This window comes from Ipomoea triloba, chromosome 2, assembly GCF_003576645.1.
Source record: "Ipomoea triloba cultivar NCNSP0323 chromosome 2, ASM357664v1".
Lineage (NCBI taxonomy): Eukaryota > Viridiplantae > Streptophyta > Magnoliopsida > Solanales > Convolvulaceae > Ipomoea > Ipomoea triloba.
Window position 1 is genome coordinate 14,098,938 of NC_044917.1, and position 20,666 is coordinate 14,119,603.

Sequence of the window (20,666 nt, forward strand, 5' to 3'; positions counted from 1 at the left end):
TCACTAAAACATTTTATTTGAACCTGAAAACATCTGAAATCTGCATTATAAAGGTATGTAAATATCCAACTGCATGCTGACAACACAGACTGAAACAATATATATATATATATATATATATAAGCTTCCCTTTGTCCTTTACACATCAAATGAATGAATTCAAAATTTCCCCCCATTAAAAAGAAAAAAAGCAATAAATATTGACAGTAGAGAACTTCTATCATAGCTCAAGTGAAGTGGTTAATTACATGTTACAATCTAAGAAAATTGCTGTACAACTCCCTCCAAAAGGGAATCTAAAGAAAAAGATCAAAACAAATTAGAGAAATCTCTCTGAGTTGATTAAATATTCTTGATATGGTTGAAAACTTTTATGAAAATTTAAGTCTTGCGTCTTCAACTGCTGAAACAAATCCAGCTCCGTTGGTGTCAAGTCAAAATCACAACCATCAAACTTCAACTGTAATGGGCATCCCTCATCAAACAGCTCCACTGCTGTCACCTTGTCCTGTGCATCAGAGATAGGCTCTTGACGTTTTTGATAAACAAAGGTCTCATACATCTTATATTCAGATTTTTCTAGTGCCACATCTGGAGAAGAAAATGTAGGTCTGTGTATACCCAAAACATTCAGTTTTTCAGCCGCATTTGGCATGCTATCGGTATCATCAGCAAGGGAAACTGGATTGTCACCGTAGGGCGAAGAAGATTGCAATGCATGTACTGCTTCCATTACTTTATCACAATTGAGTCGGAGTTCATCATCAACTGGTAAAATATCCCTTTCAACCAATTGCTGGTCACGAAGTAGAATCAGAATATGAGTAGGAAGAACTGGACTGACAAGGGCATTGGAAAGCTGCACTTTTTCAGATGTCTTGTCAGAGCAAGATGATGTATTCCCAAAGGGGAAAGGCAATGGGTTTTTAACAAGAATATCACCCACATTAGAAGTAGCTCTCTTCTGCTTCAGGTGAGGATCAGAGAGTTTACAGGCAGAGAAAGCCAACGCCAGGAGATTCATAGGCAAACTGCCCCAAATGCTTTTCAAAGAAATCTCATGAATGCTAGTAGGAAATCTGGCATCTTTGAGCATATCAGAAATAATTTGGGGTGATCTCAACGCAGTGATGCCGCAAATCTTCAACTTCTCACATATTTCTTGATGGAACTTTGACTGATTTTCCTCTGCATAGTTCTGAAGCTCTATTTGTCTCCTGCTGACAATTTTAGCAACATTACCATTCAAATACTCTTTGAGAAACTCAATTTTCAGATATTCATGTTTCTTTTGCAACTTATTCTCACCATTGCCTATGTCATACAAAAAATTGTCCTCAATGCTAAAAGTTGACTCCTTGTGAGCTGCTTCTAAAATTTTATCAAATTCCCATGCTGCAGAGTATCTTTGTGCTTCTAGTTTGCCAGAGGACATTAACCTAATAAGCGAAAACCCAACAGATTTTTCACAATTATCCCATTGAACATGCAGATCATTTTCAAGAATGCCAAACCCCAAAATAATGTCTTTCTTCTGTTTCCAATCAATCCAATCGGGAAGAAGATCCTTCAGGCAATCTCTTCTTATGAGACAACTTCCGCAAAAACAATCACGACCAGACAAAGAAAGTTCTGAAGGGAGTCCCCACGAATAGAGTGAGTTGCAGACTGTAGAAATCTCAGAAAGAACAGGTCCTCTCTCATTATCTGGTCCATAGCAAAAAAGAACAAATCCACAATTCCAAAATGAACCCAATAAAATACAGTGGCCTGATTCAGATGCCCACTTGAAATTATCATCTTCTGTGATTGGTCTTAACTCAGACAATTGGAAAACAGTAACATATTCTGGATTTTGGAGACTATGGGTCCATTGCAACACTGGCATGGATGGTTTTCTCACATCACAAAGTAGCAGCAAATTATTTGAAGCAGCAGCAAAACAGAACCCACTGGAATCTGACCTAGATAGGGCAACAAATCTATCAAATTTCCCCACAGAAAACAACTCAATCTTCAGTAAAGTGCAAACTTCACACTTGTCAAACCTCAAATCAACAAGGAAAACAGTACTAGAATGAGCAACAACCAAAACTCTTGGGTGCCAACTAAATTCACAACTCAACCACCTCTCATTTTCATTCAAATTATCAAAGGAAACACTCAATTTCTTTCCTTCTATGTTTAACAATCTCTCATTTTTCAACCAATAACTCACATCAAACAAGAATAGTTTACCACTCTCCAGCAACACCACACACTCTTCATGCAAATGTGGACTCCAACAGGCATGAACAACTGCAGAACCCTGGAACAGCTTAGCACCAGCATAGCCTGCATAATCTAATACTATACTTCCCACCTCTTTAGGCATCTTCACACTGTACCAATGCACAGAATACATGGTACAAACCATGATATACCCAATACAAGTATAACTCAAAGTTGAATAACAATAATTACCGGAAGAAGAATAAAAGCAATCAAAATCAGTAACAGGGTTTACCAATAATCTCAAAATCCGATGATTCAACTTGCGACTATGCACAACGAAATCTTTCCCATCCTTGAATTTCTTGACATTCAATTTAGAATCATTCAAATTGAGCATAGTAAACCCAAGCTGGTCATAATTATCTCCAGTGGGGAAAAAAGCAAGAACTGTATTATGCATGTTATTGTCGTTAGCTTTTATTTTTGGGCAACGAAGCAATTGAAGAGCATTGAAGTTGTGGATGGTGTCAGAAACCTGGGGCCCCATGTTTGATGCAATGGTAGAGGCAATAGACTGGTTGGTTGTGCTTGAAGTTAAGATAAATCTCGGAAGGGTAAGGTCTGGATATGGAGGAGGGAGTCGAGGGGCGAGAGAGGGGGAGTTTAGGAGTTGGGTTAGTGTTTCCTGGCATGGGTTAAAAATCAGAGGTCCGATAGGGTTCTTCTCAACATGACGCCGCTTGGAAGAGGAAGATCCTTCGTTGGGGAGGAGGAGTGGAGGAGAGAAAATAGAGGATATGGGCCACAGGGACTTCCAATCCTCCGAGAAGTCCATTAGATTTCAGATTTCCTTAAAGAACCTAAATCCCTGTTCACATAATCATCGATTCAGAACCTTCAATCCCTGTTCACATGATACCAATAAAGACATGGGTCATCAAATTTGCAAATTTAAAAAGATGGTGCAACAAAAAAAAAAAAAAAGGATGGAAAAAAAATACAAATTATTATTTTCTTTTTTTAGAAAGGCAAAAGAAATATTTGATGAAGACACAAAACAAGATTGAGTTCAAAACATTAACATTAACAAAATCATAAGAAGTAGCAAGGACCCAAGAATCCAACTCAGGCAACACAAGTTTGGCTTTATAGCCCACATATTTGGACAGCTCTAGTGTGATAAGCTCATGCTAAGAAGTTAATTGTTTAATCCTAATTTAGTAAGGCAATCACCTGAGTTAGTTACTTAGCATCTCATATATCTAAAAGGTCTTAAACTTTAGCATCGTTCTCAGTTCTCACACAATCTTTATTGCATTATAAGCATTACAAAGTACCATCTTATAATCTGCATTTTCTCTCTATTATAGCAAAAATACAAAGCCTTTGTACCCATTCTGTATTTTCTTTTGATTTTTGGTTTGTATTGGGCATACTTTGCATGTTTCTCCACTTTCATCATCTCCCCAGTATAGCATGCAATCATTTAGGCATGCACAAATAGTAATGTAATTAAGACTAAGTTTGTTTATAATTTTTTTGCCTCATAGAAAGATTCAGAAAGCCTTGCTTGTTCAAAGGCATCTTTTAACAATTCAAAAATCAAGGACATTGCTTTATTGCTAATTCCACACAATCACTTGATATGATACAACTTTAACAAAAAAAAAGTCAAAAATGACAATTTTGAGTACTTGATGCATCCTTCATACAGGTCTTGATTTCCATCTTTGAGCAAGTGATAAAATATCTTACTTTCTTAACTATCCTTTTCGTGAACTACTTCATCTCTAAGGACCCAAACAACTGCTTGGCATGATGTACAAGGTTCATGTATACCATGTGAAATATGTGCAAATATCATGAACAATGTTTACTCCAGGGTTATTAATTTGAACATCATGCACAATATTAGGAGTAGTACTATAAGTGTTCATAGACCCTCCCTCACCATGCCAAACCCAATGAACATATTGGGGTAAAACCCAGACGCAAATCAAGTGTTCTTTCATATCATGTTTATGTAACCAATGTATAAATTTACATGTCACACAAGGGCACAATATTCTTCCAACAACACATCTATGCTCAATTGCAAAATCAATAAATTTATCTACCCCTTCAAGATATTGTAAAGTATTTTGGAAAATTGATCCAAGAATTATCCATGCAGAACTACTTCAACAATTAGAATAAAAATTTACCCCTTATGCATTAAATATGAAGATTTCCCTGTGGCAAGCAACTTTAGTATACAAGATCTACAAAGAAAAAGAAAGAATAACATGGGGTAACCCCAGCCAAGATGGCAAGAGATCCACACTTGTAACCACAAGTCCACGAGTTTGACTCCTTGCCCTCTTGGTTTGAGTCGGTCAGCTATGGGTAACCTAGGCCGGTTTACTTCCTTGTGGTCCTTTGCCAGCGGGGTTTACCTACACTTGAAAGGGTTGTGGGGTTTCCCTCGTTTTCCAAAAAAAAAAAAGAATAATATCAAATAAAGCATTAAGTTTTGTACTTATTGGTTATTCTTCTCTAAAAGTTTACCTTTTTAAATTACAGTGTCGTAAAATCGGCCTAGGGGATTTCAGCCCTAGGCGACTTTTAGTCGGCCGGTCGACTAGGCGCCCAACTTGGCCACGTGTTTTTCTAAAAAAATATTGGTTTGTTTCCCTCAAAACGACGTTGTTTTGAGCAAAACAAACCAATTTCAGCTCGAAATCAGGCTCGAATTTCACCTGTTTGATATCAGGCTAGAATTTCTCAGAAAATTTTTGAGAAAATAGAATCCTACACAGTGTTTAAAGCTCTAACTAACCAGACTCTGAAACAGAGTTTTACCAGGGAAGGCAGGCCTAGGTTCATATTAAATACACCCTTTACCATACCAAGCAAGAATCTGTAAATGAACAAAACCAGGAATCAAGGTTCATAAACATCAACCCCTTAGAAAATTATTTAATTTCCCTTTCAAGTGTATATTTTCATTCTTTAGCCGAATCTTATTAAGCTTTTGCTTTCCAAATACATAGTTCTTAGAAAGAGATGCCCCATCATGGGATTTAATTTGACAGACCAGCACTAATTTGACAGACCATCACGTCCAGATACATATATAGAAGAGCAGTAATATAATTAATGAATTTATGAATTTATCTAACCAAATTTAGGCTAAAAGCAGGGTAAGCTAGAAGAAAGTACCTAATCATACATTCGTTGAAAGGGAAGGCAAATTTCAGCAAGGAGGAGGGGCTGCGTCGGAGGCGGAGTGGCGGCTTGTTGGTGCGTCGCCGGCAGTAGCTGCGAGACGGAGAGGGAGGCAGAGAATCTGAGCGGGGCTGCAACACAGAGAGGGAATGAGGGAGTCACGACTCGCGAGTCGCGATAGGTTAGGGTTTAGTGGTCTACTATTTTTAATTTTTTAATTTTGAATATATATATTTTATAAAATATTAATATTATTTGTGTATATATTAATATATATAAAAAATTTATTAATGGAACGTGAGCGGCTCGACGAGCCACGAGCCTATACTAAATAAGCTCGAGCTCGACTATATAATATAACGAGCAAGCTCGAGTTTGGCTTGAGCTCGAATTGACCGAACTTGAGTTGAGCTTTGACCGAGCGACTCGTGAGCCACTCGGTTCATTCACAACCCTAGTTTGGAGGGGTTTATGAAAGTTTTTTGCCACTTTTTTAAAATACTTTACGGTATATTATCGGAAAAAATACTTTGGCGAGTTTTTTTTTTTTTAAATTTTTTAAATGTTTAGATATTCAAAGAAAATAAAGTTAAACAAAAAGTAAAAATTTGTGTGAGTCTCACATATCCTTGAAAGAAAATGTAATATTTTTACATTTTGATGTAAAAGTATTACTTTTGTCATCAAAAGTATTATATTTTTCTATAAATAATAAAAAATAATATTTTTTATATCAAAATGTAAAAACATTATATTTGTGACGCGTCTCACGGATAAGGTCTCACATAAGTATGACTATAAACGAAAATATTCATTATAGTCAATCAAAAAGGATAAATTTAGTGAAAATTTTTCTTCTTAAATTTTTAGTTGAAAGATTGTTTTTTTCTTTCTAGTCTCTCTTCAAGCAAGTTTATGAATTATTATTATTACAAAAAATTATTATTATTATTATTATTATATACCAAATAATATATTCGTTTTCAAAAAAATAAACTAAACAAAATATATATATAATTTTTAAATTTTTAACCAAACAAAAAAAAGAGATAATTTTCTAACATTCAGACAAATACTAGAAAATTAGAATATTTTCTAAAAATTGGTCATTTTCTGAAAATTGTTTTTTCGAAAAAGCATTTTCCAGATTTCCAAACAGACCTTTAGAGGGTGTTTAATTGGATGGAAAAAATTTTCCTTAAATTTGAGGAAAATGAGAATTTCCTATGTTTGGTTTATGAAAAACTTTTTTTCACGGGAAAAAGTTTTTCTTAGTTATGAGGGAAATAGAAAACAAATACCAATGAGATTGTATTTGATTTATTCTAAGTTGTTTTATTTAGCAATAAAGTTTTCTTTTATGCATATAACAAGATAGAAAATGAACTATTCCAATTACTGTATTTTTAATATAATATAGAATTTAAAAATATATTTATAATTTTGAAACAAATGAAATCATTTCAATTTGAATTTTTTGGAATTAAAATATTAAAAAAAATGTTTTGAAAAAAAATATTAAAAAAATAAAAATAAAATAAATTAACAAATTTCTATAATATTAAAAATATTAAATTAAAAAGAAGATTTTTTTTGGAGTACTACTTTCTCAACCTATATCATCTCCACTGAGACTCGAACCCACCCCTTCCATATGGGAATGCAACCGGGTGCCACTAGACCAGAAGATCTTGGCTAAGTAGAAGATTTTAATTCAACCCAATTAGAATAAATTCTATATATCTACTTTGAATTGAAATTTTTTATTATATTTTAATAGACTATATAAAAAAAATTTAAATTTAAACATATCTAGAAAATTTGAACGCACTAGATCATATTTTAAAAAAAATGCAATGGCAGTTTCTTAATTATCACCAACTTTACTATGCAAACGCGAACACTAAAATATGTTATTTAGGTTTTCAAAAAAAAATGTTATTTAGTATTAATGTTTTGCACATTTAGTGTTAACATTTTGCATATTTTGTAACAAAATGATTCTCGAAATTCAATAGAAAATGGAAAATACAACGAAAATATCCACGAAGGATAATTACACAGGAAAATAAAACCTACAAAAGGTTGAATAAACCTGAAAAAACCAACGGATGAAAATCGGACGATCTCGGGATGGTTGTCACTATCCTTAAAACCTTAATTCCCGCCTCCCAGGGCGCTGGAGCGTTGCGGTCTAGGTTTCCTAGGAAAAAACGTACTACGATCCTACGTTTGAGCATACAAACTTGGATCCGGCGAACTAGGTCGTGCGATGAACGCAGGTGGCTAGAAGGAATGATGAGCAGTGTTTTGAGGGAGAAAACCAGTGTATTTCGTGAGTTCTTGGTGTGTTTCTTCGTGTCTTCAAAAGCTGCTGCTCACCTACGAATATACAGTAGAGGAGAGTGGATCATAGCATTAATCATGGCATTAAAATAATCCATGTAACCTCCACCCACTAGCAGAAAATTAATTCTGCCACTAGCCAACATTTACACACACTAACAAGTCCATTATTCACAAAATAACTCTGAAAATAATGATTGGAATTAATTAATTTAATTCCATAATACCAAAAGTCATTTTTGAACGGACACAGTAGGTGAAACGTCGCGTTCGAGAGGTTACTAGAGTCGCAGTGCGAGACATGGTCCAGTCTGCAAACCATCGAGACATCGCCCGTGCCGCGAGACGTCAAGTAGTGCATTCTTCGAGACATCGTTCCGGGACCCAGACATCGGACGCGCGTGCCAGCCCGGGCCGCCGACATCGCACTCGCACGCGAACGACCTCTCGCGAGAGGTCGATTCCGCTAACCGCAAGACATCAAACTACCTGCGCGTGCCAGCCCGGGCCGCCGACATCGCACTCGCACGCGAACGACCTCTCGCGAGAGGTCGATTCCGCTAACCGCAATACATCAAACTACCTCTCGAGAGGTCAGTTCACCTTGATGTCTCGAACGAGAGATCACCTTTGATCTAACACGTGGTTCTAAGATGGAAAACTTGTTCAGAATTTTTGCATAACTTAGCCCGCAAGGCCAGCCAATTTTTCGTGTACACGAGCCAAGCCTTTTCAGGCTCAGTTTAGGATTTGAGTTGCACCCCCCCCCCCCCCCCCCCCCTTGCGCGCGAGAGAGAGCCTCTATGCCATACAAGTCAATTAGCCTTAAAAAGCCTCTTGTATTTATAGTGGGGCAAATCTTTCTTCCCAACCAATGGGTCTACTTTGAGAACCAATTTCTCATTCATCCATTATCCATTTTGAGCTTACAATATATGGATCTCTTCGTCTCACTACGAAGAACCCGAATCTACTTTGACTCGACCCAAATCGGTTGTGGACCCCACTTTAAATTGTACCCCAAAATGGCCACTTAAATGCCATTTTAGTGCTATTTTTCCAACAATCCCCCACATGAATGAAAATTGATTTTCAAGGGAATTTTGAAATTGGAAACAACTGCGTTCAACGGTTGATTCCTGCATAGCAGAAGTAGGTGTAGCCCTTTCAACCTTGCCTCGTGAGATCTATATACTCTACTGGCTGTACGGTAGAACGCGATGTCTTTAAACCGACTGCCGTTTGTGTAGACATTGACAAATCTCACACAAGAACCATCCAACCACGTCCTGTTCTCATGACTGTGCCCATTTTGGTCGTGAGACACCTGCCTGGTTCTACAAGAGTTTCTAAAGAATTGAACCCAGTTCAATTCTCCTTTGAAGCGACCCACACTTCTCTCTCACATAGGTGATTCTTTCTCGAGTTTCCCGCAACTCAACACATATCCATCAACATTACAATGTCCAATGACAATCGAATCATTAAAGCACTAGTGTGCTAGCCTCGATCGGGAGTTACTGTTTTAACGAGGAGTGGTAGGGAGTCCGGGACCCCCACAGTGACGATTGGCATTCTTGTCGTTCTTCAGTCTGCAGCATTCGCCGTCGATTCTCTTTGTGTCATTGGTGAAGTCGACGGTTGGAGGAGAGGTGTTGTAGTCGATTTACTTCACGGTGACATGGACGGACGTTTGTCGGTGCTGTTCTTGAAGCTACAAGCAGTGTCTTCTTTTGGCGAACGGAGGCAGCGTTGCAGGATTGTCTAAACGTCAACAATCATCTTCTCTTCCTCCCAACTTCTTTGATAGTGAAGAAACAAAGAAACAGAAAAGTGGTAAGACTTTTATTGCTGGAATCTGGCCTAAAACAGAGTAATAGTTTAGACCATTCATTAGGATGTATACAATGAAGAAAAATTGTTCCTTATGCAAATTGTACTGATTTACAAGGTTTAGGGGTCGTTTACTTCATTTCTCTGTTTTTCCATTTTCAGTTTTCCATTTCTCCATTTTTCCAGTTTTCCTTCTCCATTCCTCCAGTTTTTCATTTCTCCATTTTTCCAATTTTTCATTTCTCTAATTTTTTATTTTATTAAATACAATAATAATAATAATAACAACAACAACAACAACAATAATAATAATATTTGATAGTTGAAGGATCATGGGTGGTTAACTTTGAACTAGGGATGTTAACAATTTGAAAGTCGAAGGATTGTGGGTGATCAATAATATAAGAATTTTAATAATATTTCATTTCTCTAATTTTTTATTTTATTAAAGAGTAAATTCCATTTTTGGTCATATACTTATAGTGCGTTGGACACATTTAGTCCGCTTTTATTAATTTGGTCACATTTTACCCAGAGTTAATAAAAGTTGGACAATGTTAGTCCACCGTCAAAATTAGCGTTATCTATCCGTTCAATTGAAGGACATTTTTGTCATAACACCCCAAAACAGTAACCGCCTTCGTCTCTCTTCTCTCTGGCTTTGGGCGTGACCAGCAACCATCGATTCCTCTTCCCCTCTCCCTTGGTCGACGGTGAAGATGGAGGTGACCGGCGGTGGTGGCTTCCCCTCTCTTCCTCCTTCTTTCTCGTCGATGGCAGTAGCTGACCAGCGAAGCCACCAACAACAGCAGGTATTGGAGACGACAACAACAGCAGCTCTGGCTTCCCAACTTCAACGATCATCGGCAACTTGACCAGTTCCGGTGACCCTGGTTCACCCGACAACAACAGCAAGGAGATCCGGGAACCTCTAGTTTTCTCCGGCCATAGCAGCGGCAAAACCTTCGGCTTCCTTTTTGTTTCGGCGACAAAGCTTGACCATTGGTTGGATCTCTAGTTCTTCTCGGCGAACTTGACCACAGCTTCCACCAGCGACCTCTGTTTCAACCGGCAACTTCTCCACGACCCAACGATTTACTCCTGAGCAGGATGGTTTTCTCCTCTCACTCGCTTGGCAGTTCAACCGGCAACAACAGCAGCTCTAGCACCTCCCGCCCTTCTCCACCGCCCAACGTAGCGAGCAACCACTGCTGCTCAACCACGACATCTCCTAATCAAATTAAGTTGAATAATCATGGAAAATTTCTAGACTATGATGCCCTAACAGAGTGTTTTTCTCTCTCAGGTTGTTGGAGAATCTAAGAAGAAAGAGGAGTATTTGTGCTTCCCGGGACATTATTGTGCTTGTTATTCTTTCTTTTACGACGTCGTGAATAGAGGGGAGCAACTATGTGTGAGATTTCTAGATTGATTTTTTCCTTGGATTATTTTTTTTTTCTGAGATTCTGTGTCCATGTATTTCTCCCTTCAAAAGAGTTGAAGCTTTGCTGCATTTCTGTATTATCTTATCAGCTTCTTGTCCTGCAGTGTAAGCATCAACTGGCTGCAAAACTTGCCAAGTCTTTGGGAGCTTGCATTGAAGTTATGGTGTCCGATGAAGAGCTCGCGGTGATGCTCTCCCATCTTTGATAGTTTGCACTCTGAATTTTGTATTTCATACTGGAATGATGAAGTGAGGTGCAATGCGTAAATGAGCTGGCTGCATTTCTATGTCACACTTGAATGATCACTATAGCACCTATATATGCATGTATGAATTATAATTTGAACAGCATATGATAATGCATATGCAGTTTGTGAGAGCACTGCTTCAGTTCTCTCAAAACATGACGTAGTAAGTACCATTGAATTGTAAGAAGTGAACACTGAAAAAAGACAAAATTGCCCTTCAATTGAACGGAGAAATAACCACAATTTTGATTGTGGACTAACATTGTCCAACTTTTATTAACTTTGAGTGAAATGTGGCCAAATTAATAAAAGCCTACTAAATGTGTCCAACGCACAATAAGTATAGGACCAAAAATGGAATTTACTCTTTATTAAATACAATAAATACAATAATAATAATAATAACAACAACAACAACAAAAAACAACAACAACAACAATAATAATAATAATAATAATAATAATATTTGATAGTTGAAGGATCATGGGTGATTAACTTTGGACTAGGGATGGTAACAATTTGAAAATCGAAGGACTGTGAGTGGTCAATAATAAGAATTTTAATAATAATAATAATAATAATTTAATAATAATAATAACAATAACAATAGTAATAATTATAATAATAGAAATTTAATAATAATACTACTATTATTATTAATAACATTAATAATAATAGTAGTAATAATAAGAATAAAAGATATGAAGCGTCACTTTAATACGGAGTAATACAAAAACTGAAGCGAAGCGAAAGGGCTGAAGGGAGTGACGCGCATAGCAGGAGTCAAACCTGGGACCTAACATGATGAGTATTGTTCACCCGTTTTTTTTCCATTTCTCCAAAATGGAGAACTCAAATTTGGCTCTCTCCAAATTCCCTAAGAAAATGGAGAAATGAGATGGAATTACACTTTTGGAAGAATAGATTTAGTAAACAACATCTCCCATTTTCCACTTCTTCAATTCTCAATTTTTTTGGAAAATTCTCCATTTTTCTAAGTTACTAAACGACCCCTTAGGTATCTTAGGATTTTAAGTCTGTAGAACATGCCATTTTTTAGCAGCCAAAAGAGTAAAAGGAATGCGTAAATTTACCTCTGACAACTTTTACTCCATCTAGTGACATGCTTTATGCATACATCAAGTTTCTGTTATATCTTATTTCTGAGCATTCTTTTTACTGCACACTAAGGACTTAAATAACTTAAGTAATATATTGTTGGAGCATCTCATCTGATTGAGTTGAGAGATCATGACTCTTGCAAACATACTGCAGTCAATGCTCAAACTTGAAGAATTGCAGCAACCTATATCAAGGAGCAAAGTGGACATAGCAAATGAAAATGTTGACGCAAAAATTTCTGAATTGGGGCCATCCCCCTCAAACCTCAAATGAAACAATTGTGCTATCTTGTATGGAATTGGCAATTCTATATTTTTTGTAGTCTTCTATTCATCTGTTATGAACTTCTTGAACAAGGTCTGCCTAGCCGCCATTGTATAAAGGGCTCTTGGACATGCTATTTCTGCAGTAGATTGTGCCATACTGCTATTTTGATCAACTTGATATACTGTCAAGTCAATTGAATGGCAAATAGATTGTGCCCGGTAGTTACCGTTTGTGTGCCTATTTGTAACCGCATGTGTGCCCAGTTTGTATTTATATATGCTTATACGGGTTACCCATACTTTTATACTTACACGTCTGCCCAGTCACTGGTGAATATGTTACTGGATGTGTATTATTGCTTGCACGCAGTTCCAATAGACATTTGAAGACCAAAATGTGATATGTGTTTCTGGTCATTGTGTGCTTTTATGCTGTTTAAGGGGTAATCTTAAAGCGATGTATGTGTTCTTTTTTTTTTTTTTAATTTTTTAGAAATTCTTGTTGTCCGAATATTTCAAATGTGCTAGTAGGGGGCCAAGTCCGCTGCTTGTGAGAATTTAAAGACCAAAAGGATGTCGATGAAGTGGCGGGACACCAAAAACAAGGTGGACTGTGACGTTTATCTTATGCGGCACATGGAAAGTTATGTGGGTGAAGGTGTTACAAAATCGGATTGCGGTCTATCTAGGGGTGACAATTCGCAACTTAATCGGCTACGGTTGCGTTATATGAAGGAGTTTTGCACAGTTGATATAAATACACACCATGCCAGTAATGTGGCTCGTGCGTTACGCTTTCTTTCCGACCACTAATTTTATCGATGTTGTTATAGTACTTTAGTTCTGGTGTCGTTGTTGGATTTTAATTATTAATGTTTCGTCAGACTTTTGTTCTTTTTCCAACTACTTTATTATATTGCATCATATTCCCGTATGGTTGGTTACAATTGTGTGCCTAATGCCATATGGTGTGTGCCTTTTTTCATAGGTCATGTTCACTAATTTTTTAAAGAATTAAAATGTTGACTTGTTGTATTATTACTCAACTCATTGTGGCAGTCCAAACTAAGAATACAAGTAAATGCATAAATCTTCCATTATTACATCGAAACCTACCAACGCTGCATACTGTTTGTAAAATTGCACACCTTCATCTATTGTTTTAAAACGTTGCCCGATATATGTTTTTTTGTTTCATCACAGTCCGTGTTTTTTTGTTTCATCACAGTCCGGTATAAAGTAGTCACTCTATCCTTGGCAAGTCTGCACCTCGAATGCTTTAGAATTTCCTCCCTGTCCGTCTGGGCAAAAGATTTAATTATTGACGCACACATTATATCAGTAAATGGCACACGCTTTTTCGTTGATTGCGTTATAGGATTCGAACAATCACGGTTATGGAATTAATTTATATTTATATCTGATTTACGTCATATCTTTCCTTGTGCATACGAAATATAAGTACAATATATGCAATCCGGGTTGATGCATTGCTATTCATTATTCTGCCTTTAAAAAAAAAGAGGCTAAATTAAAGTGTCATCTAGCACCATGAACTATATCCCATTATTCATGCCGCACTCTGAACTTTCATATCGTATATATCGAGCCACAAACCAAAAAAAATTCGTATAGAACTTTTAGCAGGTTTCCTTATCTTCCTGCTGACATGGCATCTGATGTAGTGATGTGGCATTTCTCTTAACCTTATGTTGTCCATGTAAGCGTTTACATATTTAAAATTAAAAAAAAAAAACAAAATTATTATATTAAAATAACCAGAATTTTCTTTTCTTTATTTTCATAATGTATACTTTTCAATTTTGCAATTCCAATGTTTCAATTTTTTTTTCAGAATTTATATTTTTTTGGCTAATTTATTGTTTAGTATTTTTTCAATTTTCTAAATTTATAGAAATGCTAATTTTTTTTGTTTGTATTTTTTGTTTTTTTTGTTTTTAAAAAAATTATTTTTAATATGTAAATGCTTACATGGACAACATAAGGTTAAAAGAAATGTCACATCACTTGAAAACCTGTGCCATGTCAGCAGGAAGACCGGGAAACCTGCTAAAAGTTCTAGGTGAATTTTTTATTTTGGTTAAAAGTTCTAGGTGAATTTTTTATTTTAGTTTGCGGGATCGATATATACGATATAAAAGTTCAAGGTGCGGCATGAATAATTGGATATAGTTCATGGTGCTAGATGACAGTTTAGTCAAAAAAAATAACAGAAATTAGGTTAATTTTTTCCAAAAAAAAAAAACATATAATTAAACATTATTCAATCTGGTTACGGAATTACTAGTACACCCTGGTTTATATTCAATCTAACCTTCTTTTTTTTTTTTTAATAATTTTTATTTACTACTTCTATTATAATACACGCGAGGCACACAATTCATACGACACAGGCACACAATATACAACAAAAAGGCACACACCAGTATGCATAACCTTTTATAAACATTCTCCATTTACTGTATTAATGCATTAATATAAGTACAATATATACAGCCCGGGTTGATGCATTGCTATTAATCATTCTGCCTTTTCTTTAAAAAAACAGAAATTAGGTTAATTTTTTCCAATATATATATATATATATATATATATATAAATATAAAATTAAACATTATTCAATCTGGTTACGGAATTACCCGTACACTCTGGTTCGTATTCAATCTAACCTTTGTATAATTTGTTTTTATTTTTATAGTTTTCATTTACTACTTCTATTATAATACATGCGAGGCACACAACTCATACCTCACAGGCACACAATATACAGCAAAAAGGCACGCACCGGTATGCATAACATTTTATAAACATTCCCATTAACTGTATTAATGCATTAGTTTAAACCACCAGCCATGTATTCCCCAATCCTCTTTTGCATAGGTATTCATGTATTGAACATATACTAAGGGTAGACTTTATATTAAGGATAGACTTTCCGTTACTTACCGTAGTTTATTGTCGGCCTTGAGTTTTTGTTCGAACTCCATCCCTCCATCTTTATCTGTTGCAACCTCTTGGACTTGCGTTTTCATGGCCTCCATTTTTTGCAGTTTGTCGTGAGTATTAATCAATGTTTAGGAATAAGTGTTTTGAGTACCATATTTATGCGTGAACTCCATATCTTTATATGTTAATTATAATCCTAACTTAATTGCAATCTATACTATTAATAAAAACAATATCTTCAGTTTTAACTTCCCGCCCAAAACAGACCTATAATATTTTGGTGTTCGTAAAACAGACCTATAATATTTTGGTGTTCTTAATATTGTAAAATATGGTAATACAATTCCTATCCCTAATACAATTGTAAATTCAAATAGAATTCCTAATAAAAAATATTCTTCCCTACGTTCCTATTCCTAATAAATTCTAGACTAGAATTACTAATGGTAATAATTCAGTATATATATTTCCCTGCAATGCAATCTATACTATTAATAAAAACAATATCTTCAGTTTTAACTTCCCGCCCAAAACAGACCTATAATATTTTGGTGTTCGTAATATTGTAAAATATGGTAATACAATTTCTATCCCTAATACAATTGTAAATTCAAATAGAATTCCTAATAAAAAATATTCTTCCCTACGTTCCTATTCCTAATAAATTCTAGACTAGAATTACTAATGGTAATAATTCAGTATATATATTTCTATGCAATGCAATCTATACTATTAATAAAAACAATATACTCAGTTTTAACTTCCCGCCCAAAACAGACCTATAATATTATGGTTTGCGTAATATTGTAAAATATGGTAATACAATTCCTATCCCTAATACAATTGTAAATTCAAATAGAATTCCTAATAAAAAATATTCTTCCCTACGTTCCTATTCCTAATAAATTCTAGACTAGAATTACTAATGGTAATAATTCAGTATATATATTTCTCTGCAATGCAATCTATACTATTAATAAAAACAATATCCTCAGTTTTAACTTCCCGCCCAAAACAGACCTATAATATTTTGGTGTGAGTAATATTGTATAATATGGTAATACAATTCCTATCCCTAATACAATTGTAAATTCAAATAGAATTCCTAATATTATGGTTTGCGTAATATTGTAAAATATAGTAATACAATTCCTATCCCTAATACAATTGTAAATTCAAATAGAATTCCTAATAAAATATATTCTTCCCTACGTTCCTATTCGTAATACAATTCTAGACTAGAATTACTAATGGTAATAATTCAGTATATATATTTCTCTGCAATGCAATCTATACTATTAATAAAAACAATATCCTCAGTTTTAACTTCCCTCCCAAAACAGACCTATAATATTATGATTTGCGTAATATTGTAAAATATGGTAATACAATTCCTATCCCTAATACAATTGTAAATTCAAATAGAATTCCTAATACTAGTGTTTTACCCGTGCGGTGCACGGAAAATTTTTTACTATGAATTTAAATAAAAAAATTTAAAATATGAAAATATTAAAATATATTATATTTTTGTATATATTTGGTCAAGTATCAATTATCATAGCATACAAAATTAAAATTTTGTATGATTAATATAATCTCTAATCAGGTATATATAAATTTATAGAGAAAAATTTACATAATTAAATTGAATTATTCCTAATCGTATTTTATATATATTATAATTCTAACAATATGAATAATAACTAAGAATATTATACATAGAAATTAAAAAAATTGTAAATTTTAAACATTTATTATACATAGAAATTAAAAAAATTGTAAATTTTAAACATTGTATATGTGATTTTAAATTCTAATCAGATGCATTTTCTTATATGATTGTGTAATGAAGTGTATATACAACTAATATTTATTAATATGTATATATGCAAATTCTATAATGTAATTTTTGCAATTATAATTTATATTGATATATTATAATTAAAATAATTAAAGTTTAAAAAGTTTAAAAAATAGCCTTTTAATTCTGTATGATTAATATAGTGCATAAGTATATGTATGCATGCATTTTTAAAAATATAAATATGTACTAACACTTATTTTATTAATTATAATTAAGAAAATTACATTTATAAATTAAAAAATTTTAATTTTTAAATTTATATGGATTAATGTAGTCCCTAACTATATTACATATTTAGACGAATGTTTAAAAATTTTTGATTTTTTAATTAAGAGTATGAGTTTAGACATATTTTAAAATATTTTTTAATAAGTAATCAGTGTAGTAATTAACGTGTATAATTACGCCAGTAATCACAATTCTATAAAAAATGTGTATATATTTTCATATTGTACAAAATATTATAAATATAATATATGTCTACATAAATGGATAAAAAGAGAAATTGATATTTTTTTATTATATAGATATTGATAAATATTGTATAATTGTTTTCCTTGCATGAAAAAACATTCTTATTTTAAAATTTTACATTGATATCTGAGTTTTGTTTCAGAATCTACTTTGGTGATATTTTAAACTTTGAGTAACACTTGTGTGAGACCGTCTTACAAGTCTCAATCCATAAGATGGGTAAGATCTTTGATTAATGGATCAAATATTTGATTAATGAGTCGGATCTTTGACCTCGTTAATTAAAGATACAACCCGTCTCACGGATTGAGATCATGAGACGGTCTCACACAAGTTTTTGTCTTAAACTTTTGTTTGTTATCATAAATAGTAATAGATGTCTGGAAACCATTTAGTTTTGTTTCTAAATATTTTTCAACCCATAAATGAAACACAATCAAAACATCTCTAGATCATCATTTAAATAATAGGTCCATAATAGACTTTGTAGTTCAATATTTGTAGATCTATGATATGGGTTTAACTAATTTATTGAAAGTTTATTTCTTTTAGTTCTATTATCTCTTATTATTCTTCATTTTAAATTGATAGATCTCAAGATGATGCATAATTCTTAAATATGTGAATTTCAATTAATTCAATAATATTATATTTAAATGTGAGACATTTATCCAATAACATTATTTTTTTTCAAACTCCGCAAATTTAAGTTAGTTCAATTAGTTTATTTTTATGTTAGTTTTTCTTCGGTTATGTTATTAATGTAAATTAATTTGTTTTGGGCTCATAATATTTAAATAATTATTATTATTTTAGATTTGTAAATTTTTATAATTTATGCTATTTTATAAAATTTGTTTACAACATTTGTAGTACAAAACTTTTAAATTAATGCAATAATACTTATATNTGAATAATAACTAAGAATATTATACATAGAAATTAAAAAAATTGTAAATTTTAAACATTGTATATGTGATTTTAAATTCTAATCAGATGCATTTTCTTATATGATTGTGTAATGAAGTGTATATACAACTAATATTTATTAATATGTATATATGCAAATTCTATAATGTAATTTTTGCAATTATAATTTATATTGATATATTATAATTAAAATAATTAAAGTTTAAAAAGTTTAAAAAATAGCCTTTTAATTCTGTATGATTAATATAGTGCATAAGTATATGTATGCATGCATTTTTAAAAATATAAATATGTACTAACACTTATTTTATTAATTATAATTAAGAAAATTACATTTATAAATTAAAAAATTTTAATTTTTAAATTTATATGGATTAATGTAGTCCCTAACTATATTACATATTTAGACGAATGTTTAAAAATTTTTGATTTTTTAATTAAGAGTATGAGTTTAGACATATTTTAAAATATTTTTTAATAAGTAATCAGTGTAGTAATTAACGTGTATAATTACGCCAGTAATCACAATTCTATAAAAAATGTGTATATATTTTCATATTGTACAAAATATTATAAATATAATATATGTCTACATAAATGGATAAAAAGAGAAATTGATATTTTTTTATTATATAGATATTGATAAATATTGTATAATTGTTTTCCTTGCATGAAAAAACATTCTTATTTTAAAATTTTACATTGATATCTGAGTTTTGTTTCAGAATCTACTTTGGTGATATTTTAAACTTTGAGTAACACTTGTGTGAGACCGTCTTACAAGTCTCAATCCATAAGATGGGTAAGATCTTTGATTAATGGATCAAATATTTGATTAATGAGTCGGATCTTTGACCTCGTTAATTAAAGATACAACCCGTCTCACGGATTGAGATCATGAGACGGTCTCACACAAGTTTTTGTCTTAAACTTTTGTTTGTTATCATAAATAGTAATAGATGTCTGGAAACCATTTAGTTTTGTTTCTAAATATTTTTCAACCCATAAATGAAACACAATCAAAACATCTCTAGATCATCATTTAAATAATAGGTCCATAATAGACTTTGTAGTTCAATATTTGTAGATCTATGATATGGGTTTAACTAATTTATTGAAAGTTTATTTCTTTTAGTTCTATTATCTCTTATTATTCTTCATTTTAAATTGATAGATCTCAAGATGATGCATAATTCTTAAATATGTGAATTTCAATTAATTCAATAATATTATATTTAAATGTGAGACATTTATCCAATAACATTATTTTTTTTCAAACTCCGCAAATTTAAGTTAGTTCAATTAGTTTATTTTTATGTTAGTTTTTCTTCGGTTATGTTATTAATGTAAATTAATTTGTTTTGGGCTCATAATATTTAAATAATTATTATTATTTTAGATTTGTAAATTTTTATAATTTATGCTATTTTATAAAATTTGTTTACAACATTTGTAGTACAAAACTTTTAAATTAATGCAATAATACTTATATTTGTTATTAGTGGAATGTTAAAATCATAATAATGATATATTTTACCTTTCACATTTTTAAACTTTGAAAACCAACATCATTTATGTAGGAAGAAATTTATATATAGTAGTAATAATATTGTACTTACTTTTAAAAGTTAGATGACGTAAACAAATTGACTTGCAACAATTTTTTTGGGTAAACTTTTGACATGCAACAATAATTCTATATATATATATATATATATATATATATATATATATATATATATATATAT

At 32.6% G+C, this 20,666-nt stretch overlaps 1 protein-coding gene and 1 long non-coding RNA gene across 3 annotated transcripts; one reads left to right on the forward strand and one right to left on the reverse strand.

The window, feature by feature from the left end:
- Positions 1-200: 200 nt before the first annotated feature.
- On the reverse strand, positions 201-5,566 carry LOC116010173. 2 transcript variants are annotated; one of them, XM_031249456.1, is made up of 3 exons: positions 5,416-5,550; positions 4,538-4,677; positions 201-3,118 (listed from the first exon to the last, which is right to left on the reverse strand). In XM_031249456.1, exon 3 carries the CDS (start codon positions 3,047-3,049, stop codon positions 320-322), a length of 2,730 nt encoding a protein of 909 aa, XP_031105316.1. In that variant the 5' UTR covers positions 3,050-3,118; positions 4,538-4,677; positions 5,416-5,550; the 3' UTR covers positions 201-319. The 2 variants fall into 2 exon arrangements, with proteins under 2 accessions (XP_031105316.1, XP_031105315.1); XM_031249455.1 differs by lacking the exon at positions 4,538-4,677 and having other exon boundaries at positions 5,416-5,566.
- Positions 5,567-10,287: 4,721 nt separating this feature from the next.
- LOC116011477 lies at positions 10,288-11,386 on the forward strand. The gene is made up of 2 exons (XR_004097032.1): positions 10,288-11,014; positions 11,149-11,386. It is a non-coding gene; the product is annotated as an uncharacterized LOC116011477 (long non-coding RNA).
- Positions 11,387-20,666: the final 9,280 nt, after the last annotated feature.

What these genes read in the sequence shown, in the direction of transcription:
- LOC116010173 (XM_031249455.1), bottom strand. Translation starts at nt 3,049, where the DNA reads ATGGACTTCTCGGAGGATTGGAAGTCCCTGTGGCCCATATCCTCTATT.